The 22,854-nt window shown below is 47.0% G+C and overlaps 1 protein-coding gene and 1 pseudogene across 2 annotated transcripts; both read left to right on the top strand.

Annotated features, from left to right (window-relative positions):
* The first annotated feature begins 7,929 nt into the window (after positions 1-7,929).
* On the top strand, positions 7,930-15,817 carry LOC311429036 (zinc finger CCCH domain-containing protein 11A-like; annotated as a pseudogene). Its single transcript has 11 exons — positions 7,930-7,983; positions 8,371-8,545; positions 8,746-8,865; positions 9,645-9,768; positions 10,199-10,401; positions 11,044-11,163; positions 11,701-12,041; positions 13,553-13,613; positions 14,133-14,624; positions 14,850-14,926; positions 15,614-15,817. The product of its transcript is annotated as a zinc finger CCCH domain-containing protein 11A-like (transcript).
* Positions 15,818-19,179: 3,362 nt separating this feature from the next.
* On the top strand, positions 19,180-22,104 carry LOC311429035 (uncharacterized protein; the record flags this gene model as incomplete). The annotated part of the gene is made up of 4 exons (XM_084540186.1): positions 19,180-19,386; positions 19,569-19,595; positions 20,019-20,081; positions 21,868-22,104. 4 exons carry the CDS (start codon positions 19,180-19,182, stop codon positions 21,937-21,939), a joined length of 369 nt encoding a protein of 122 aa, XP_084396312.1. The 3' UTR covers positions 21,940-22,104.
* Positions 22,105-22,854: the final 750 nt, after the last annotated feature.

Below are 22,854 nucleotides of genomic sequence, written 5' to 3'. Positions count from 1 at the left end.
GCCACAGTCACAGGGTCGATGAAGGGTTGTTTAAGTGCCTCTTGGTTTTAAAACTTGCTCCCCTGAGCTGCTGGCTCTGCTGCCTGCTACAGCAAATGTTCGGGTGCCATCAGCATCGCGCTTGGGCATGGGCACTGACCCTGCGGAGGACAAAGCTGAGATTCGGGTGTATTGTGTACCCTGCCACCAGCCATCGTTTTTTTTCCCCTAGCAGGTCAATTTTGAATTATTTTCCGAACTTTTCGCGGCACGGTAGGCTCTTCCCGCTATGATTTGTGAAGCTGTGGGGGCCCTCAGGCATTTGCTGCTGGCAGAGGAAAAGCGCTTGTCGAATTTGTTGTAAATACTTAATGTTTGGACAAAACCACGCGTCTCTGTGTGTGTGTGTGTGTGTGCTGTGACGCCCCGGCCCCACCAGGGAAAACCTCCGCGGACGAAACTGCTGCTGGAGCTCACGCAGGCCTTCATCGTGCCGAAGGACTTCACGGGGACTTCTGCCGGCTCAGGAATGGGGGAGAAAAAGCAAAATCAGGAGGAGGAGAGCTCAGAGACTGCACCCACCTGCCCTCGCTTTCCCTTCACCCCAAGAAGCCCTGTTCTACCATCAGCCTTCGCCTCTTCTGCCTGCGGTGCTGGGAGCAGGAGCGGCGAGGCGGTGGCAGCCATGGCGTACCGCGGGCAGGGCCAGAAGGTGCAGAAGGTGATGGTGCAGCCCATCGTATCCTTCCTGCGGCTGGGGGGTGCCGGGGAGGTGGGTGGGGGGCGGCTCGGACCTCAGGGGGCTCGGCCCGGGCCTTGAGGCCTTGTCGCGGGGCCCTGAGGCCTCGCTGTGGGGTTTGGGGCCTTGTCCCGAGCCCGGAACTGTCGTCCCCGTGCTGAGCCCTTAACGCAGCGCCCCAGAACCTCATCTTCCGCTACCTGCAGAACGTGAGTACCGCGGGGAGGGGGCAGGGATGGGGATTTGGGGGGTGTGGGGGGAGTGGGGAGGGTCTGGGGATTCCCCTCGGTGAGTTTTCAGCTCCTGGCCGTGTCCCGGGACGGGTTTGTGGGGGATGGAGAGCTGTGCGGCGTGCTGGTGGGCACAAGGAGCCCGGCGTTTCCCCCTCGTGTAGCCGGGCGTGCAGGGGTGTTCCCTTGTGACTGGAAACGTGTTCTTCACCAAACGTGTAGTATTCACCCGATGGTATAACGTTCACATGTCAGATTGCTCATTGAAACTGCCCCTGAGAGTTGCTCCTCGGAGCGTTTGGGAGCTGTCGTGGCTGTGGCTAGCAGGTATTTCTGAACACATGAGAGAACAAAAGTGCTCAGTGTTTGTGGCCCGACTTACTCTCCTCCTTCGTTCTGCAGAGGTCGAGGATCCAGGTGTGGCTCTATGAGCAGGTGAACATGCAGATAGAAGGCTGCATCATCGTGAGTATCCGCACGTCCCCATGTTACATCTTTCATTTTGCCTCATTCACAATCGTGTTTTTTGGTCAAGAAAAGTTATCACAAGGAAAAAAAGATTTGTACTTCTCTGCCTTTCCCCTCGCCCTGCCCTTCCCTCCTGCTCCTGAGCCCTTCGTCAGGCCTTGCTGGGCCCTCTGTCCGGCTGTCTGTCCATCCATCCGAACCTCTGGCCTTCTGTCCCACCACCCTGCCCCGTCCCTGCCCTCTCCCTAAGGAAGCAAAGAGTCCCCGGTCTGCCTTCATGAGGGGGGGGGAGAGGGGAGGTTCTGCTGAGAAAAAAATGAAAGATTTCCCCCTTAACGGGCACCTTGCGAGTTCTTTCGAGTTCCAACCTTCTGCCTTCCTTCCGTAGCAGTGCCTCTAAGGGGTGCGCTGTAAGGCAGCCTTCATCTGGCGCGTTGCTCCTCCGTTCCCCCAAGGAACTGCCTTCAGGATCTGACTAACTCTGGATGCACCCGGTTGTCGCCTTAATTTCTCCTTTAGCTTGCTGAAAACAAGCCGGTTGGGTGACCTTTTGCGTTTCTCGCTTAAAATTTGGATCGAGGAGGTCTGTGTTTCCTTACGCTGATGTCCACGCTGAAGGTGCAGAAGGGTTCCGTGCTGTTGCTTGGGTCAGCCTTGTTGCCAGGTTCGGAATGTTTAGCCTACCGGTGCTTCGGTGCTGTTGGGCTGCACTCAGAGTGTGAGCTCTGGGCGTTATTTCTCAAATACTGCGTTATTTGAGCGTACAGACCCGAGATATTCTGCGGAGAGGTGATTTAAGGCACGTCAGAACCACCGCTGCGGCGTGTGCCAGCGTCGGACGCCCGTTCGAGTGATCGGGCGGAGCAGGTGAGTTGAATTTGGTGCTGGGTGGCGAGGTGGTGTTGGGGGAAGAGCTAGGCTAAGGAGAGCTTCCTCTTGCTCTGCCCCTTCCCATCTCAAATGGCCGCTTCCTGGGGAGATGGGTTCGTTGGGAGGTTAACTACAACGTTACAGTGAGGATGAGGAATCATCTTTAGTCCCGTAGGTATTTGCTGCCAGGCCGCAGCGTTGATTTCAGAAATTGTATTTAAAAAAGGGAAAAGAAAGGAAAGATGTATTCTTTAACATACTCTCTTTTCTCGGAGAGTAGATGGAGGAGCTTCAGCAGTGCCCTTCCTCCGGAAACGATTCCCAGTGTCTGCTCAGACACTGAGGAGGAAAATGGAGGAGAGCCACCCGATAGAAATAAAGGAAAGAAGGGGTCATGGATTAAGGGAAAAGCACTACTTAAAAAATTGGTGCTCTCTAAAAACGGGTTAAGGGTTTGGGACCTGCAGGTGCTGCCTACAGCTGTGTGCGTTGCAGTCGTGCCTGTTGCCACTGAGCAAAACGGGGAGAGCTGCTTTGTCGAACGCGGCGTGTTAAAGCACGTGCCACTGCCTGGAAGAAAAGCACGGACTTCCCTCGTGTGGGCCTTCTTCCCTAGCGATCTGTGGTTTACCTGATGGTTTCCCATAAGCTGAGAATGTTTAAAAGAAAAAAAAAAAAAAACAAAAATCAAAAACCAACACCAACGTTGAGAGTGGTGAAGCAGATCCTCACGTGGGGACTCAGAATCAGCGGTGACATCACCATGCGAAGCATTGTGTGCGCTTCGGGTTGGGGCTGCTGCGAGCCTCGCAGCGGGGAGGGAGAGCGGATCCGGGGTGCCTCTGTGTCATCCCTCTGCCCTGGTGGCTTCGTGAGCACTGAGAGTTTGACTCCTGTGTTCCCAGCTTTCGCTTCCGCACCTGCGGTGTGGCAGAGCCAGCGAGCTGCTTGCTCAGCTGGAGGAGGAAGAGGAGTGACCTCAACATTGCCGAGGTAAAGCACAATTATTGAAAAGATTTGGCAAAGATGTGGGTTGTACCAGCGCGGCTGCTGCAGCTGCAGCAGATCCTGGAGCATTGGAGAAGATAGAGAGGGTTTTCTTCATGAAAAGAATGCTGTTAAAAGTGTTTTCATGCCAGAAATTAGGATAAACGCCTCTGTTGTTTGACATCCTCTATTGAGCTGGCACATTGGCATTACAGCGTACCTGGCACGCTGTTTGTATTAAAAAAAAAAGGTATTTTATTCAGGGCAGGCCAGAAACCTGCCTTGGCACTTGCACATCGCAGCAATGCTTACAGACCCTGCATCCTGGCCTGGCAGCCAGGATCTAAATCCGATGGTGCTGTTGGTAAACTGAAGCTCAGGAAGCGCTTCTGGGTTTTTCTGTCCTTCCATGTGAATTTTTACCCTGTGAAGATGGTGTATTAAGCTATTTTCGTAACAACAAATAGGTTTAAAAGCAGTTTCAGTTTAACATCTACACGCTTGGGTGTTATTAACAGAGCTTTGTATACTGAGCTGGTGCTTGGTAGGAGAAAAACCATCAATCTTACCTGGGAAACCTGGACCCCCTCAGCTCCATACTGCTATGAGGAAATTCAGATGTAAGAACACACTTAAATAACACCTCACCAGAGCTGTTGTGCTCCTGACCACCAAAGGCACCTTTTTCCAACACCGTCATACTGGAAGTTGATGCAGCTGGTTCCATCCGTAAAGTGTGACTGTACAGTGCTGTAAAAGAACTATTTTTTCACAGCTTTGGAGAAAGTGAAGCAGAGAAAACCACACATAACCACTGATACCTGGACCCCAAACTGCCACAGACTGACAGTGATGCCCACTGGATATCTCCTGATACCCTGCTGCCTTCTGACTGCTCCAGCAGAAGTCCCGTTTTAATTAGCCAGCAGGTCCCTCTGAGGGAGGGACTTTGCTAAAAGTCCTGCTGTAGGAAGTATCCTACGGGAGCCAAGTTGCTAAACTGATGTGTGGTTTTCCCTTAACCCCCTCACCCCTGACTTTCCAGCTCCTGACGACACTGCCAACGTGTGCAGTGTCACCGTGTGCCAACTAGGTGCCAGCTGCCATGGTTTATATATTGTAAAATTAGTGATTTGGGACTCGTGAGCACTGAGAAGAGGTTAGCAATTACTTAAGAGCTTTCCTTGTGTCGCTCTGGGGCAGGGAGATGGGTGAAACATCTTAGGCTTGAAAGTGATTCCCTGCAGAGTGACGTGCTCAGATCTGCACAACAGATCTGTCGTTTGGTCACCTTATTAGATCCCTGCTTGAGAGGTTGCTTGCAAGAATCGATTCCTCTTCACCTTGATGTGTCAAGCTAAAGACAAATCTGTGCCGAAGCACTGTTTGATCAGACGAGTGCCTCGGTTCAGGATTGTTCTTTGACAGCTACAGAAACAGCAGGACGATCAGCGCCTTCAGGAACAGATGAATTTGATCTTGAGGCTGTCATAAAACAGGTCCCTGAAGTTTGAAGACTCTTCAAGTAGTTTGGGCCAGCAAGGAGCAGCTGTACGTGGCGGCTGCGGTAACTCGGGGCTCCGAGTCTCAGAGAGCGTGGTGAAAGGTGACCCCCAGCTGGCTGCTGGAGGAAGCTGAGGCAGCGTTCAGCTCTAACCTTTGCCTTCTTGGCTGGCATCTTTGCACTCCTGCTGTCAGTGGGTGTTGAGTGTCCTTCCCGGCAGCCTCAGAACGTGCCCTCAGATGTAGGCAGCGTTTAGCAGCTAGAATTCCCTCAAATAGAAAGAGTACAAATGATGCGTTTTCTGCTTTTGCTTTGGAACTCTTAGCTTGAGGTTTTCCTGCAGGCCTTGAGGTTTCTTGCAGCAGCAGGGATGAGTTCTGTTAGCAAGAGGCTGTTCTGTGCTTCGACTGTGGGAAGATGAATGGTTACGTGTGCACCGTTAAATATAACTTGACACCTAGCACACCGCACTTGCAGCCTGTGGGGTGCTTTAACAAGCAGGTAAATCAGCAGAGGCTGTTTTGCAGCCGGGGTGATGCTGGGTGATTAAAAAGCAGGGGCAGAACAAGGAGTTTCTAGTGTTTGTTCTTGCTTGTCATCCGACTCTCCACTTCCACTGTTCTTTAAAAAAACAAACAAACAAACAAACAAACAAACAAACAAAACAAGCAAGGGGTAAGCATCTTAATATCTTTATTATAAATGGAAGGCACAAAAGAGGCCAGCAAGAGAGACTGTCCAAGAGAAATGCTTTGTGCTTTATAAACAAACAAGGCAGTACCCTTAGGTGGGTGTGATAATCCTCCTCTAATGCGTTTTTGGGGTGCAAAAATAGATTTGTTCCTTTCTTGCTCTTCTCTGCAGGACAAAGGCAGAATAGGCACTGCAAAGTTCGACCAGGGAGGTCAGTTTGTTCCGTACTGAGAAAGACAAGCCTGTAAAACAAACTAGACAGATTTTCTTTGTACTATTCATCTTCCTTCAGCAAAGGCAAAGCTTATGACACTTGTTGGTGTGTATTTCCAGACCCCCAGCTACTGGCACTGTAGCGCATCTCTAATTCTTTGGTACAAAAGGTTCAAAATCTCTTAATGCAAAAATTTTACCAGCACCCTGGAGCAAAAAAAAGAAATCTAAAACCCTTACCAACTTCTATTACAGACCTGCTGAGTGCACCAGAGTTACTCATTTTTATTCAGGCTTTCAGGGGCAACTTCAGTTGGTTTAGTGCTTGGATTGCTCTGTTAGCAGATGTCAGTTTAAAAAAAAAAAAAGCTTTTGAGGTCCTTTTTAAAATGAGACTGCTTTTTTGGAATTTGGAATACTGCAAGGTATCGTTGGTTTTGCTTTCTTCCCATTCCTTAGACCAGATCCATTCAGATTCTGAACAGCGTTCCCGGTCTGTTCAGGAAAATGGAAGGCAACAAGCAAAATGATGAGCTCCTTGGGCAGTCAAAAGAGCTAAATCTGGAGAGTGTTTTGAGTCAAACTTCCATGCTAAGGAGCACCAGTAATTGTTAGAAGTAGCTGCAGAGGAACCTGCATGGCACTGGGTGTGTTTCTGAAGGTGCTAAAGGTCCGAAGTGACGATTCCTATCCATACTAAAGAAGAGAAGGAAACCTTGCACTTAACTACTGTTTTTATTCCCTTTGTCCAGCAGTCAAAAGCAGTAACTAATATGAGAACCCAACTTTTCCTCTCTTTATTTTAGATTTGGGAAAATTCCCTGCCAAAACAATATTTCCTGGAAAATTCACTAGTGTTTGTGTGAGTAAAAGCTTCCAACCTTTTATTATTAATTTGTAAGAACTATTTCATCCACTTTTGTCCAGAAGAGTCAGAAATAATTTGCACAGAAATGTGCAGCGTTTTAATGAAAGGATTCAGAATCACTCTGAATTGAACTTTATCTGGTCTGGTTGCAGGTTTTGTGACATTTAGTGTCTTTAAAAAAAAATAAATCAAAATTTCTGACTTCATATCAGAAAAAAAGAAAAAAAATGCTTGTGGCGAAATAAAATCTGTTGCAGCTCTGCTCATCGAAAACTCATTGGCTGTTAAATTGGACCTAAGTCGTCTTCTCTAACCTTTCATGATCCTGCAGCAATGGATGATGATGGATATATGGATTAGGGAACAGCACGTGATGGCAAACCTGTGGTATTTGCTACAGCGCAGAAAGAAAAACCAAATTGCTTCCAAAAAATCAAAGTAATTCAAAATCCTTGGTATCATGCAGCCGTGCCACTGGCAAAGTGAGCATTCCCCTGCCTCTCAAAGCTTGCTGTACCCTTGATCTGCTGTCTTGCTGCTGTTAATTGATTGCAACTCTACGTGTCTGATCAGGGCTACGAGTTGTTCTCGATATGGAGATCATACAACATCTACTGTGCACGCTTGTGTGTATAGATATGTTTATCCTGTATGCATGTACATCCGTATGCATATTTGTGTGCTGGCCCCCAGATCCCTCATGTTACAAAGCATCGGCCTCGAAGGCATACTCATCAAAATCTTTTGTAGAGCCTCCATTTTTTTCTAGTTCCCTCAAAATGAGAGAATTTTTACGCGCTCTCTGTGTCGAAAAGGCAAAAATTCTGATTTTCACTGTCGCTCTAGCTAACTTTCTCTCACTCCCTCCTCGTGTGTGTATAAACACAGATGTGTGTATGCGTATGCACATCTGTGGATTTAGATGCACTGGTATGTTTTTTGCTGTACAGGTAATAAAGACGGGGAAAGGTTTTTGTGTTTTCTTAATAGGTGAAGAAATCTTGAAGACCAGAGATTGGAACATGCTGAATTTTAAATTAAAAAAAAAAAAAAAAGTTAAATTGTCCGGCTGTGGAAGATGGAGCCTCATTTTTGCAGCCACTTTGAATCACGAGTTCATCTCTAAATGCGCTGTTTTTTTTGTTTTTGTTTTGTTTTGGTTTTTGTTTTTTATTTTTTTGAAGAGCTAACTAACCCTGGCTGCATCCAGTCTGAGAGAGCATTCAAATGGACTTGCTTCCTCTCTTAGTTATAAGCTGTTTAAAAGCGCATCCTATGTTTGAATTGTGGATGAGAGGTTCCCTTGGCAAAGTGAGGAGGAAAATTCTTCCTACCCCTTTATTATTAATTCACGGATTCAGTCTTGGTTCGGCCTACAGGAGCAGTTAACTGGAAGCCTTTGAAGATCGATAACTTTGCTGAGGTTGTCCAGGTAGGTGAAATCGAAGACCCACAGGGCCTGGAACGTGCTGTTTAATGCGTCCTAACTGTGTTCTAGAGAAGTTATTTGTAGCCATAGTTGATTATTGACTTGCATGTATCATCAGGTGGTTTTTTAAGGAGTGACTCCGTTTTCAGGCTTCCAGATGTGCTCCAGGTCATATTATTGAGGACGTGGAAGAGAACGCTTGCTGACAAAGCTCCTGGCAGCTTTACAGAACTTTAATATTTAGTTAGTTCATGTAACAGCTGATTTCAAGGCTTTGCTCTCTTCGAGAGACTGATAACTTGATTTGATTAACTGAAGAAAGCTGGAAAAATGTTGGTTCCTCATTATTTTTCACTTGTTACTTTCTTTCGGGTTACTTTTAAAAAGAAGATTTCACTGATCACAAGCCAGTAGAAGACTTTCAGCCCAAGCAAGGGTGAAGACAGCTCTCTCCAAGAGCAGAGGAAGTCCCTGTGGAGAGATCCCGAGCTTGTTAGCAGAACTCGTCGGCATGTCTAAACAAGGAGACGATTGCTACTTCTATTTCTATTCTACCTGTAGCAAGGTATGGCTGGCTTTCCTTTGCTTTGCTTTTTTTCCCCCTTTTTTTCAGGAAGGAGTAGATTAGGAGGAGGAAGCACACTGGTCTTTGGTTAACTTGAGAACCAGATAGATTGTGAATTCAGTTGTAGCACCATTAGGCAGCAGCATGGCCATTTTTGAGGCTGTACTCTATTTTCCTTGTTGGTTTCCTTTTGGTTCCAGGGAGACAAATGTGCGTACCGCCACTGCGAAGCTGCTCTGGGCAATGAGACGGTCTGCAAGCTGTGGCAGGAGGGTCGTTGTTTCAGGAATGTCTGCCGATTCAGACACATGGAAATTGACGTGAGTGCCTAACAATGTGTTCTCAAAATAAATCCACAAAAGCATTTTTCAGTGCCGTAGGTGTACTGATTGTGCTTTTGCAGGATAGATTTGTTTGCTTCAAAATCATACTGGTTTCTGTTACCAAGAGAGGGGGTGGGAGGAAGCAGAGGGAAATAAAATCAATGCCTTAGGTATGTCTTAGCAAGATATTTGTTTATTTTTTTTTATTAGATGCTGACAGTTTTCTCAAGAGATGCAGAATAGCTGTTAAATAGACTGCTAAAACCTGCTGGAGCAGGGGGGTAATAAACAGGCTGTTCTATCCTCATGGGAGCAGGCTTGATAATGAACTATCAGGTGTCTTCTGACCCACAGTCCTTCAGATAACGCTGTTGTAGCTGCCTGGGGTAGGAAGTGGGGAAAGTTAAAGGTGCAGCAGAACTAAGTGTCCAAGAAGTAGTTCTAGACAGGGTTAACCTAGGCAATTTCAGATGTTCTTTTTCCCTCTGAATAATCCTAGTATAATCCTAGGTGTATTAGTTTAAGCCACCCTCAACTGATGTCTGAGAGTGCCTGTCTTCTCAAACTGAGTGATGACCAAACTAAATGTGCATAGTGGTTACAGCTTATGCAAACTTTGTGAATATGCCCAGAAATACTACACTTAACTGAGAAACTGACCTTTGGAATGATGTTTCAGCACTGTGTTGTGACAGCTGTCACGATCTGGAGCTGTGCATCTCTTTGCAAGCCTCAGGTGCATGTTATCACGAGCTTTTCTTTCTTTCTGTCTTCAGAAAAAGCGCAGTGAGATTCCTTGCTACTGGGAGAACCAGCCGGGAGGCTGTCAGAAAGCCAACTGTGCTTTTCATCATGCAAAGGGACGTTACATCGATGGACAATTCCTACCACCAAGCAAGAGTGAGTTTAGGTCCTTTTTCTTTAAGCGCTGAAGAATTAATTTTGAGTAGTACTTAGTGGGTGCCAATCCTGTAGGGGGCGTCAGGTAACTGTTCATTTGTGAGGGCAGGAAAAGGTCTGCAGTCATAGGTGTACTGCACCGAGTGTACTGCTGGTGTTTGTTTTCTGCTTTCGTGCTCAGCTTCTCTTTGCTTAGTGTGATGTTTGCCTTGCAGTTTGCTTCCTGTTGTTTCCTCTTTTGCTGGGTGGTAGGGAGATGTGGTGTTGTTGGAAGGGAAATCATTGTTCACGGTGTAAGCAGTGATGGGATGGGCAAAAGGAGATGCTGAATTCGTTGTCTGTGCGGGTTATCTGCCTTTGCTACCATCTCTTTGCATTGTGGTCAAAGTTTTAAACTGCCATATTACCGATGATCCTCGTCTTCCTCTAGCTACACTGCCAAGTCCGCCTGAGTGCGCGGACGATGATCTGAAAGTGGCTCAGATGTCACTGCAGCAAAACAAACTTTCTGTCCAGTCAAATCCCTCTCCACAGCTAAGGGGGTGACGAAAGTGGAAAACTCTGAAAATGTCCCAAGCCCTACACACCCTCCAGTTGTAATCAATGCTGCAGATGATGATGAAGATGATGATGGTGAGCATGTTTTGGTTCTTGGAAGGAATTTGTGCTGTAAATGATTGTGTAAATCTTTGGTTCTTGAAGGAATTTGTGCTGTAAATGAATGTGTTAAATCTTTGGTTCTTGAAGGAATCTGTGCTGTAAATGAATGTGTTAAATCTTTGGTTCTTGGAAGGAATCTGTGCTGTAAATGGATGTATAAATCACAGATGACCTGAGGTCTGACTAGCGATAGGGCAGGCAGTCTGGCCAGGTCACTGGTGGCTTTGTCTGGCAGTCAGTGGACAGAAGCTGAAACGTTGGAGGAAAGCTTAGAACCACTCCTGGCTTTAGCTGGTCTTTTGTGTAAAGTTCTATGTGAAACTAGGAAGGAAATTTCTTTTTTCTGTCTGAAGAGCAATGTGTTGTGTAGTAGTTAAAGCTGCAGAGAGAATCTAGAGTCCTAGAGGTTTTGTCCTAGTGTATTCTACTTAGGAGTTCATCAGGTCAGTGTAGCTGTTTAAAAACAAACAAACAAACAAACAAACAAACAAACAAAAAAAAACAAAACAGCAACAAAGTTTTTTATATGAACCATGGGCTGAAGTGTCACTGCATGAGCTACGTAATCATGACCAACCTGGTCTATGCATAACTGAATCGATTTTTCCCCTTCAGACCAACTTTCTGAGGAAGGAGAAGAAACTAAAACTCCCGTCCAGCATCCAGCTGCGGAAGGCAAAAATGGATTACGGGTGATTTCCACTCGGAAAGGCAGTTCTACTACTACTAAACAAGGTATGCCAGCACCTTAGTAGGATAAATCAGAAGAACTTGACAGTTAAGTCAAAAGCAGCGTGGTGTAAAAACACAACAAAATGTAGGGGTGCTGAATGGAGTCGGTTATTTCCATGATCTCATTTCTGCCATTAATACCATCATGTGCCCATTGGGTCAGAAAGGTGAACTCCTTTTCTTTACTTTTGGAGAACAAAACAGGGCCACAGCATGGAGTTTAAATGGCTGCACGTGCAGCCTTGCAACCACTGTTGATAAGCCATATCTAACGATAGAGGGATCTAATATCGTGTAAATGGATTAAAATGTGGATCTAATATCGTGTAAATGGATTAAAATTAAAACTACATTTTGAACCCTGAAGGATGAAAGGAGGGGCAAAATGCCATTGGTTCTATGGCTCTTTCACTTGTGAGGAGTGTTGACAGGCTTTATTCGAAATACTTCAGAAAGTTCCTGAGCGCTAAGAAGCCTGAGGACCTGTGGTCCTCAGTGAGTGCCTCTAAGCCTGTCTCATGAACTGTTTCCTGTTTTCAGAGGGCAATCTGAATTTTGGAATAAAAACACTTGAGGAAATCAAATGGCAGAAGATGAAGGAAAAAAATAAGAGACACGGTGGTGAGTTAATATTCCCTACTTTCTTATCCTGTTCACGGCAGGTGATGGTGACTGGGAGCTGCTTGAGGGACAGACTTCCATTTTTAGCTGGGGGCATAAAGCAACCTGATTCTCAGCCAGCTGGTATTCTAAATGGGAGTTCAAAGGGCAACCAGAGGCAAATTAGTCACCTCTCTTCTTTACATGCTCTGCTTGCTGTATTTTTGACAGTAACAAATCATTTAAAGTTTTTTGTTCTTTGTGATAGTTTTTTATGTTGGGTAAACTTCCTTACGTTTTGGTTGCTCTGAACAGAAGATTCTTCAAGATCTTCTCTTCGTCCCGTTGATTCTATGATTTTTCCTGCTCCAGAAGAGGAAAATGTCCGGACAGTGGTGAGAACTGTGACAGTGTCTTCCAAGAAAGGTAATAATGAATGCTTTTGTTTTGATTTCATTACTCCTAAACTGGAGGGTTAAGCAATACTTAAAACAATTCACCCATGTTAGCCTTCTGGTGCTGCCTTCTGTTCAAAACGTGCTTTTATGCTTAAAGTCCCTGGTTGTACTGGAAAGATTTGGTGCTCAGGTTAAGTGCAGTGGCAGGAGAGAAAAAAAAAAGTGTCAGTATGCCAATAGGGGGGTAACTGAAAACCAGAAGAGTAACGAGAAGAGCGAGCTGTAGAAGCCAGTGCTATATAAGAAGCAATTTCTGAAGCATTAAAGAGGCGTACAGTGGCAGGTGTGGACACAGTATGACAGGAGTTTGTGTATAAATTGTTTAGAGCTGTGCAAATGCCTTTTAAAGGGAAAAAAGTGTGGAAGTACTTTTACTCGTAGACATTCACCTTAGAAAGGAATATTTCTCAGCATTTGCACCTAAGAATATTCTGCTTGCTTATGCAGCTTTGTTCTGCACAAAGTATAGGTGTCAAGCAGACTCAGATTCACTCTCCACTATCTCAGCTGGAATTTGAAGCAAGCACTGAGACTATTAATATTTTTTTTCCATGTTAATTATAGTTAAAATATGAGTTTATGTGGTTTAGCTGTCAAAACAGTGTCTGACTGGGGTTTTTTGGACATGGGCTAACAGGATACTATTTCTGTTGGCTACTGGTTTCTGTGAAATAGAAAAAAAAATTCCCTTTTGTTTTAGGGGAGGAACCTGTGGTTCGAGTAGATCTTGCTGATAGACAAGGAAAACGGAAAGCCTCTGCGGGTAAGAACTTTTTACGAGCTGTTACGTAGGTGCTGCCTTCTATATATGACTGCATTAAAGAGTATTTGGGATGTATGAAAGGAAAATACATTGCAGTGGAGATCTGTGTTGACTGCAGAAATGGCAAAAAAAAAAAAAATCATTTAGCAGCTGAAAGGCAATTCTATGAAAATATGCTTGAAAAAGAGAAGCTTATTGTTGACTGTTCTCAAACCTTCCTGCAAAGAAAAGTTCTTACAATATTCCTTGTTTTCTCTGAAGATGATGTAAGCAGCCTTCCAGTGAAGCGCAGCCTTGCTGAAAGGCTGGGGAAGAAGGTTGAGGCTCCGGGAAATGCTGACAAAGCACCCAAGAGAGAGACAGGTACTAAACGGGCATCTGGATTGGATTCCTGGGTTTCGTATTTAGTCTTTCTGTTTGTCCTTTTCCAGTGATGTTTCTTTTTGCATGTTGGCTGAGGTCGTAATCACTGGGATTCAAAGTTACCTTTCCTGTCTTGTTTTGAAATGTGAACCTGAAGTTGACATTATGCAGCCTCCCTAATTCGTTCTTTTTCTGTTTTGCAGTTCGAGTTCCCAAGTCTCTGAAGGACAGGCTGGGATTACCTCCTAAGCAGACCAGTACTGAGAGAGGTAACAACTAGATATTAAATATGCTTTCTCCTCCTTCCTTTCCACGAACTTGGACTGCTTTCATACATCCCTACAAACTAATTTAAACGAAAACAAAGAACTGACGCCTCTTGCTTGAGTGCTGAAGCTCTTCTGACAGCCACTATCAGAACTCTGGCTCTAGGTGTGTGTTTATTTTCTACTTGTGCCTTGTCGAGGTTTTTAGCTGCTTCTGTGAACCGTTACGTACAATTAGAATAGAACCACTGCCAGGAGCAGGAATTTGAAATGCAGTCTGAAAAAGTAATAAAGTAAAGCAGCATTTCTGTGTAGCAGTTCTCTCTGGATAGGGCTGGTCTTCAAAATACAAGTGGCTCAGAGGAGGAGGAGAATGTTGTTCTAAGGATATTGTTCTAAGATGCATTATTGGGAACGCTCAAGATGAGTTTTCCTTAGTGCTCTGACAAATTTTGGAGACTTAAAATATTGCTGGACTCTCTTTAAATGTTGGTGCTTCTCCTCATTTCTTGATGATGACAGGGAAGGCTGCCAAGCCGATGGGAGAGATCCATGTGAAAACACTGGAGGAAATCCGTCGTGAGAAAGCTCTTCAGAGACGCGAAACTCAAGCCAAAGCCGAGGCTGAAGGGCATGGTAAAACTGAAGATTCCAGCGCAGGGGCAAGAGCTGCTCGTGCAGGTCGCATCCAAACTTTCTCTGAAGCCTTGTCCGAAAAAAAGAATAATCGCTTGGTAGAAGAGAAGAAAAAAGCAGGAGAATGCCATAGCAAGAGCAAAATTCAGGGTGAGTCCAAGAAGCAGCTCGCTCTGTCCGGGCCCAGCAAAGGGCAGGCGAAGGAGCCGGCAGGAAAAGTCAAGCCGGAAGGAGAAGTGCGTGTTAAAACCTTGGAAGAAATAAAGCGTGAGAAAGCTCTGCGGATGCAGCAGAGTGAAGGAGATGTGCCAGCTCCCTCAGCACAACCCGGACCTGCCCCAGCAGAGCAGAAATCTTTATGGAGCACAAAACTAACAGGTAATAAGATGCTTTAATGCCTGCCCCAGTGAGGTGCTTCCCATATTGAGCAAGTTCAGTTTGCTCAGGATCTGCTTCATGGATAAATGCTGAATGGCTTGCACATTGTAGCCTTTCTCTCTCTCTCTCTCATGGGACACAAGGAAATAAATGCACAAAGGAAACAAGTACCCAGCTTTCTTTATTTCTGCCGTTGACAACACTTTTTTTTGTCTTTTTTTAAAGCACCTGAAAAAGAAGAAAAGAAGGCAGTGGAATTGAACCGGCCTTTTCCTAAACTTTCCTCTGGACCTGATGTACAGGTGAGTCCTCTGTGAAGACACACATCCATTCGTACAATTTCTGATAATTCTGACAAGTTTTGTTACTCACCGTGTGCCACCCTCTTGAGTGTGTTCTTACCCTTCAGCAGCTGGTAGGAGCTGCAGTGCAGTCTAAATCCTATCGCCAGCAGCATTTCCAGACAACTCTGTAATCCTCAAACTTGGAATCAGTCTGTTTATACCACAGCAACAAAGAAACCCTGTTAGCACCAGCTGAAATCTACACAGTTAACGTGGAGGGAATTCTTTTTGTTCTTACTGACTTGATCTGTCAGACATGAAGGATTTAATACAGAAGGCCAGAGTTCTGTGTTCAAGGAAATCAATCTGTCAGTGGATACTGTATAGGGGAACTTGTATGACTTTCTGCTGCTTAAAAAGAATGTGATAAATAGATGTACAGCAGAACACCCTAGCTGTTTAAAGAAGCTTGCCATAGTGGATATTGCAGATATGTGAGACTGTGTCCGTAGTAAAGCATGGCTCTTGTTACAGGCAGAATTTTATGGAGAAAAAAAAACACAACAGTAACCTGAACAATATTAATATGCTGTTCCACATCAAGACCATTTTGGAGGGATTGCTGATCAGATTTTCTTAACGAAATCTCCACGGATTTTTTTTTTTTTTTTGTCCTATTCATGCACTCCTTTTCTTTCCTTCTAGCCCACTCAGCAGAGTGGAACTCGTAAATGTCCAGAGAAGAGCTTTGAAGAGAGACGGTGGGAGAAGTGGCAACAGAGAAAACAACAAGAGAAGCTTCGGCAGGAGGAAGCTGCTGTCAAATCTACTGCTGGCTTCTTTAATACTGAACCAGCAGGGAAAGTGGCAGCTCAATTTCAGGGCCAGGAAGCTAAAAGTAAGTGTTGAAGGTTAAGAGTTACTTAGGTTGTCTTCTGAAATACAGACAGAAGATGACAATTCTCATGCTGTAACTCTGGCTGGGTGCATTTTGCCACGCAGTGCTACGAAGCGAAGGGTGTACTTTCTTTTTCTTAGTTTGTTTCTTTTCCTGCCAGCCAGATGTTAGGTAAGGAACGGGAGACTAGAAAATGACACTACAAATGTGGACTTTGTAGAACAACTTAACTGTGGGACATCACTGCAAGGGAGAGGAAGCTGGTACAACAGTTGCATACACTCTTGTCCTACTATAACTGCTGCTTTTTCCTTTCCTAGCGGGAGCAGGACTTTAAATATAAAAGCCGTCTATATTTGTGAACCTAGCTTGCACTTAGGATTGCTATGTGTCTGAAGTGTCCCTTGTCCTGGATTATTATTTACTGTAGCTCTTCGGTTTCTTTGTTCCTTTGTATGGATTGTTGGTAGACGGAGTTTCCTATGTGGAAAAGATTCCTGAGAATCCAGGCAATGGCGGTGTAATTGTGCTGGCCAAATGCATTTAAGTGTGTAGAAGGACTGTGGAAATGATTAAGAGAACCTGGATTTTTCCTGAGGCAGAGCAAGACTGTATCAGTTCTCTCTTGCTTTTACTCTAGCCAACTTTATGACACCTGCGAAGCTTTCGCGTGGGAAAGTCACTTTCCCCAAGAAGAAGGCACTGAAACGTAAGGCACCTGGGAGTTATCCCTCTGCCATAGCAGCTGTGGAACTACAGACTGCCTTTGATGCTGACATGATGGGACCTCCAGCCAGAAAAGCAGCCATGGTAAGGCCAGGGGCTAATGCAGAGATGGATCCCTTGTTAAATTTCTACCCTCCTCTATTTGAAAAGGTGGAAAACTCAAACGTTCTGCAGGCCTTCTGTTTCCTTTGAAATCCAGTAGCTGTCTCCAGGATGCTTGTAGAACCCTTCTGTATTTATGAGATGAATGGCACTCTTTAACCGGTACTCTGATGCTGTGATTTCTCTGGTGTGGGGGATTTTGTCCATTAATGCCATGTTCTTAAAAGACACCAGATCATGAATAACCTCCAGGTGAATGTGAACTTTCTTCAGGAGCACCTTGGTTTTGTATTTTGGCCACGGCTCCGCAATGCCAGAGGAGAAGCAGTGTGGAGGAAAAAGCTATTAAGGAATCTTTTACCCATGTGTCATAAATACTGTTTTGCTGCTTTCTAGGGTGTTTCAGACGTGCCGGAGCACGTCCCAGCCATCAGACTTGAAGAAAATCCCCCAAACAGGTGACAACCCCAACTTGCTCTTTTTCTTAATCAGTGTATATCCCCAGGGAAACATAAGTTCTGTCACATGTGGGAAAAAATGAGGGTTCTGAGATAATTAAAGCCCAAATCCATCAAAGGAATAAGTCACCTGAAACCACTTTCTAGCAGCTAGCAGGATTGCTTAATTAGGCTTTCTTGAAATGCTGCAAGTCAGCACAGCTTTCCGGTGACTTCTTGGGTTGTCTGAACACCTGAACGAGGATGAGGTGAAGTTCTACTTCCTCGTGAGGTGATAGATGATGAGTAGTGTCCTCTGCCTTTTGGTCCTCAAGAATGCCACCTCAACTCCAGGTGCCCTGGCTTCACAGATAAACCCCCAGACTGAAAAATGTACCTGGTAACGCATCGGGCTCTAAATGTAGCCCTGGGTTGATTGATAACAATCCCTGTGTAAGATTGAAGCGTAGGAGGGCTTGCCTACAGTTTTAAGAGCCGGTTTGCAGGAAAGGGATTTCCCGTTAAGAAATGGCATATCCTGATTGTTCTTTCTTGCTCTCCCAAGACCTGAAGTGCGTCTTGGAAGCCCGGAAAGATTTGAGGAGCAGATGGAGATGGATCTCGAGACCTCGACCTCAGCTTCTTCCCAGCTAGAAGAGGCACGGACACGCTGGCTGAGTTGCACAGGGAACGCGCCCTTATCTGCGGATGAAGATTTTGAGAAGCTACTTTGGGAAATCTCAGGAGGCAGACTGGAAGCCGAAATCGACTTAGACCCAGGGAAGGATGAGGATGACCTCCTCCTTGAACTCTCCGAGATGATTGACAGTTGAACTGCGTAGTCCTATGGTAGAATTAAAAAAAAAAAAAAAAATTAAAACTGTTCTTCTTGTTAGATACCCTGAGGTGATCCTTTTTCTAACTGAGGCTTTGCAATGAGACTTAAAGCACAGTCCAAAGTGGTAGAAATTGGCAGGATCTGCACTCAGTTGTCCTAAATTTCCCTGCTGGTCAGAGTTAAGGTCTTGTGCATCCGTTCTCTTACCTTCGATATTGAGAGGACAAAGCACTTCTTTTGGCACAGAAAGATCTCCATTGGCACGCCATGGTGGCTACAAATCGATCTTCTGATGGAGCGATGCTCTGAAGGCTGAAACGTAAAGCTTCTTCCTTCCTCCGCCCTTGGCACAACTCGATGTTGGGCACATTGTGAAGCTTCGGTGTTCTGATTTCTCGGACAGTTGATAGCCAAATCCTGGAGTTACTATGTCAACTCTTGACTTTTACTCGTGTATGCCATTGTTTTGACTGTACCTGTGTCAGATGATGAAGCTGTAGGGGTGGGAGGGAGCAGAATCGTTATTGCAGTGTGTTGTGGACCAAACTTGCTGCCAGGAGTGGGGGTGGGGGTCAGCCCACCCAGCCTTCCTTTCAATTATCAGGGAGGATCAAATGGTGAAAAGCAGCAGCTCTGCCATGCGGCTCCGCTACCCCCACTCCCTTCTCTTGTGCTGTACCAAAGTTCCCCCAGGCTTTGGTTGGTGCTTTTTGCTGGTGTGAGGACTCCGGGGCGAGCAGTCGGGACTCTGCCGCAGTTACGGGGTCGATGAAAGGTTGTTTAAGTGCCTCTTGGTTTTAAAACTTGCTCCCCTGAGCTGCTGGCTCTGCTGCCTGCTACAGCAAATGTTCGGGTGCCATCAGCATCTTGCTTGGGCGTGGGCACTGACTCTGCGGAGGACAAAGCTGAGATTTGGGTGTATTGTGTACCCTGCCACCAGCCATCGTTTTTTTTCCCCTAGCAGATCAATTTTGAATTATTTTCCGAACTTTTCGCGGCACGGTAGGCTCTTCCCGCTATGATTTGTGAAGCTGTGGGGGCCCTCAGGCATTTGCTGCTGGCAGAGGAAAAGCGCTTGTCGAATTTGTTGTAAATACTTAATGTTTGGACAAAACCACGCGTCTCTGTCTGTGTGTGTGTGTGTGTGTGTGTGTGTGCTGTGACGCCCCGGCCCCACCAGGGAAAACCTCCGCGGACGAAACTGCTGCTGGAGCTCACGCAGGCCTTCATCGTGCCAAAGGACTTCACGGGGACTTCTGCCAGCTCAGTAATGGGGGAGAAAAAGCAAAATCAGGAGGAGGAGAGCTCAGAGACTGCACCCACCTGCCCTCGCTTTCCCTTCACCCCAAGCCCTGTTCTACCATCAGCCTTCGCCTCTTCTGCCTGCGGTGCTGGGAGCAGGAGCGGCGAGGTGGCGGCAGCCACGGCGTACCGCGAGCAGGACCAGAAGGTGCAGAAGGTGATGGTGCAGCCCATCGTATCCTTCCTGCGGCTGGGGGGTGCCGGGGAGGTGGGTGGGGGGCGGCTCGGACCTCAGGGGGCTCGGCCCGGGCCTTGAGGCCTTGTCGCGGGGCCCTGAGGCCTCGCTGTGGGGTTTGGGGCCTTGTCCCGAGCCCGGAACTGTCGTCCCCGTGCTGAGCCCTTAACGCAGCGCCCCAGAACCTCATCTTCCGCTACCTGCAGAACGTGAGTACCGCGGGGAGGGGGCAGGGATGGGGATTTGGGGGATGTGGGGGGAGTGGGGAGGGTCTGGGGATTCCCCTCAGTGAGTTTTCAGCTCCTGGCCGTGTCCCAGGACGGGTTTGTGGGGGATGGAGAGCTGTGCAGCGTGCTGGTGGGCACAAGGAGCCCGGCGTTTCCCCCTCGTGTAGCCGGGCGTGCAGGGGTGTTCCCTTGTGACTGGAAACGTGTTCTTCACCAAACGTGTAGTATTCACCCGATGGTATAACGCTCAAATGTCAGATTGCTCATTGAAACTGCCCCTGAGAGTTGCTCCTCGGAGCGTTTGGGAGCTGTCGTGGCTGTGGCTAGCAGGTATTTCTGAACACATGAGAGAACAAAAGTGCTCAGTGTTTGTGGCCCGACTTACTCTCCTCCTTCGTTCTGCAGAGGTCGAGGATCCAGGTGTGGCTCTATGAGCAGGTGAACATGCGGATAGAAGGCTGCATCATCGTGAGTATCCGCACGTCCCCATGTTTCATCTTTCATTTTGCCTCATTCACAATCGTGTTTTTTGGTCAAGAAAAGTTATCACAAGGAAAAAAAGATTTGTACTTCTCTACCCTTCCCCTCGCCCTGCCCTTCCCTCCTGCTCCTGAGCCCTTCGTCAGGCCTTGCTGGGCCCTCTGTCCGGCTGTCTGTCCGTCCATCCGACCCTCTGGCCATCTGTCCCACCACCCTGCCCCGTCCCTGCCCTCTCCCTAAGGAAGGAAAGAGTCCCCGGGCTGCCTTCTTGGGGGGAGGGGGGGAAGTGGGGAGGTTCTGCTGAGAAAAAAATGAAAGATTTCCCCCTTAACGGGCACCTTGCGAGTTCTTTCGAGTTCCAACCTTCTGCCTTCCTTCCGTAGCAGTGCCTCTAAGGGGTGCGCTGTAAGGCAGCCTTCATCTGGCGCGTTGCTCCTCCGTTCCCCCAAGGAACTGCCTTCAGGATCTGACTAACTCTGGATGCACCCGGTTGTCGCCTTAATTTCTCCTTTAGCTTGCCGAAAACAAGCCGGTTGGGTGACCTTTTGCGTTTCTCGCTTAAAATTTGGATCGAGGAGGTCTGTGTTTCCTTACGCTGATGTCCACGCTGAAGGTGCAGAAGGGTTCCGTGCTGTTGCTTGGGTCAGCCTTGTTGCCAGGTTCGGAATGTTTAGCCTACCGGTGCTTCGGTGCTGTTGGGCTGCACTCAGAGTGTGAGCTCTGGGCGTTATTTCTCAAATACTGCGTTATTTGAGCGTACAGACCCGAGATATTCTGCGGAGAGGTGATTTAAGGCACGTCAGAACCACCGCTGCGGCGTGTGCCAGCGTCGGACGCCCGTTCGAGTGATCGGGCGGAGCAGGTGAGTTGAATTTGGTGCTGGGTGGCGAGGTGGTGTTGGGGGAAGAGCTAGGCTAAGGAGAGCTTCCTCTTGCTCTGCCCCTTCCCATCTCAAATGGCCGCTTCCTGGGGAGATGGGTTCGTTGGGAGGTAAACTACAACGTTACAGTGAGGATGAGGAATCATCTTTAGTCCCGTAGGTATTTGCTGCCAGGCCGCAGCGTTGATTTCAGAAATTGTATTTTAAAAAGGGAAAAGAAAGGAAAGATGTATTCTTTAACATACTCTCTTTTCTCGGAGAGTAGATGGAGGAGCTTCAGCAGTGCCCTTCCTCCGGAAACGATTCCCAGTGTCTGCTCAGACACTGAGGAGGAAAATGGAGGAGAGCCACCCGATAGAAATAAAGGAAAGAAGGGGTCATGGATTAAGGGAAAAGCACTACTTAAAAAATTGGTGCTCTCTAAAAACGGGTTAAGGGTTTGGGACCTGCAGGTGCTGCCTACAGCTGTGTGCGTTGCAGTCGTGCCTGTTGCCACTGAGCAAAACGGGGAGAGCTGCTTTGTCGAACGCGGCGTGTTAAAGCACGTGCCACTGCCTGGAAGAAAAGCACGGACTTCCCTCGTGTGGGCCTTCTTCCCTAGCGATCTGTGGTTTACCTGATGGTTTCCCATAAGCTGAGAATGTTTAAAAGAAAAACAAACAAACAAACAAACAAACAAAAAAAAAACACCAACGTTGAGAGTGGTGAGGCAGATCCTCACCTGGGGACTCAGAATCAGCGGTGACATCACCATGCGAAGCATTGTGTGCGCTTCGGGTTGGGGCTGCTGCGAGCCTCGCAGCGGGGAGGGAGAGCGGATCCGGGGTGCCTCTGTGTCAGCCCTCTGCCCTGGTGGCTTCGTGAGCACTGAGAGTTTGACTCCTGTGTTCCCAGCTTTCGCTTCCGCACCTGCGGTGTGGCAGAGCCAGCGAGCTGCTTGCTCAGCTGGAGGAGGAAGAGGAGTGACCTCAACATTGCCGAGGTAAAGCACAATTATTGAAAAGATTTGGCAAAGATGTGGGTTGTACCAGCGCGGCTGCTGCAGCTGCAGCAGGTCCTGGAGCATTGGAGAAGATAGAGAGGGGTTTCTTCGTGAAAAGAATGCTGTTAAAAGTGTTTTCATGCCAGAAATTAGGATAAACGCCTCTGTTGTTTGACATCCTCTATTGAGCTGGCACATTGGCATTACAGCGTACCTGGCACGCTGTTTGTATTAAAAAAAAAAAAAAGGTATTTTATTCAGGGCAGGCCAGAAACCTGCCTTGGCACTTGCACATCGCAGCAATGCTTACAGACCCTGCATCCTGGCCTGGCAGCCAGGATCTAAATCCGATGGTGCTGTTGGTAAACTGAAGCTCAGGAAGCGCTTCTGGGTTTTTCTGTCCTTCCATGTGAATTTTTACCCTGTGAAGATGGTGTATGAAGCTATTTTCGTAACAACAAATAGGTTTAAAAGCAGTTTCAGTTTAACATCTACACGCTTGGGTGTTATTAACAGAGCTTTGTATACTGAGCTGGTGCTTGGTAGGAGAAAAACCATCAATCTTACCTGGGAAACCCGGACCCCCTCAGCTCCATACTGCTATGAGGAAACTCAGATGTAAGAACACACTTAAATAACACCTCACCAGAGCTGTTGTGCTCCTGACCACCAAAGGCACCTTTTTCCAACACCGTCGTACTGGAAGTTGATGCAGCTGGTTCCATCCGTAAAGTGTGACTGTACAGTGCTGTAAAAGAAATATTTTTTCACAGCTTTGGAGAAAGTGAAGCAGAGAAAACCACGCGTAACCACTGATACCTGGACCCCAAACTGCCACAGACTGACGGTGATGCCCACTGGATATCTCCTGATACCCTGCTGCCTTCTGACTGCTCCAG

This window comes from Aythya ferina (genome assembly GCF_964211825.1).
Source record: "Aythya ferina genome assembly, contig: HAP1_SCAFFOLD_257, whole genome shotgun sequence".
Classification (NCBI taxonomy): Eukaryota; Metazoa; Chordata; class Aves; order Anseriformes; family Anatidae; genus Aythya; species Aythya ferina.
The sequence above is the reverse complement of the archived record's forward strand: the minus strand, read 5'-3'. Positions and strand labels throughout refer to the sequence as shown.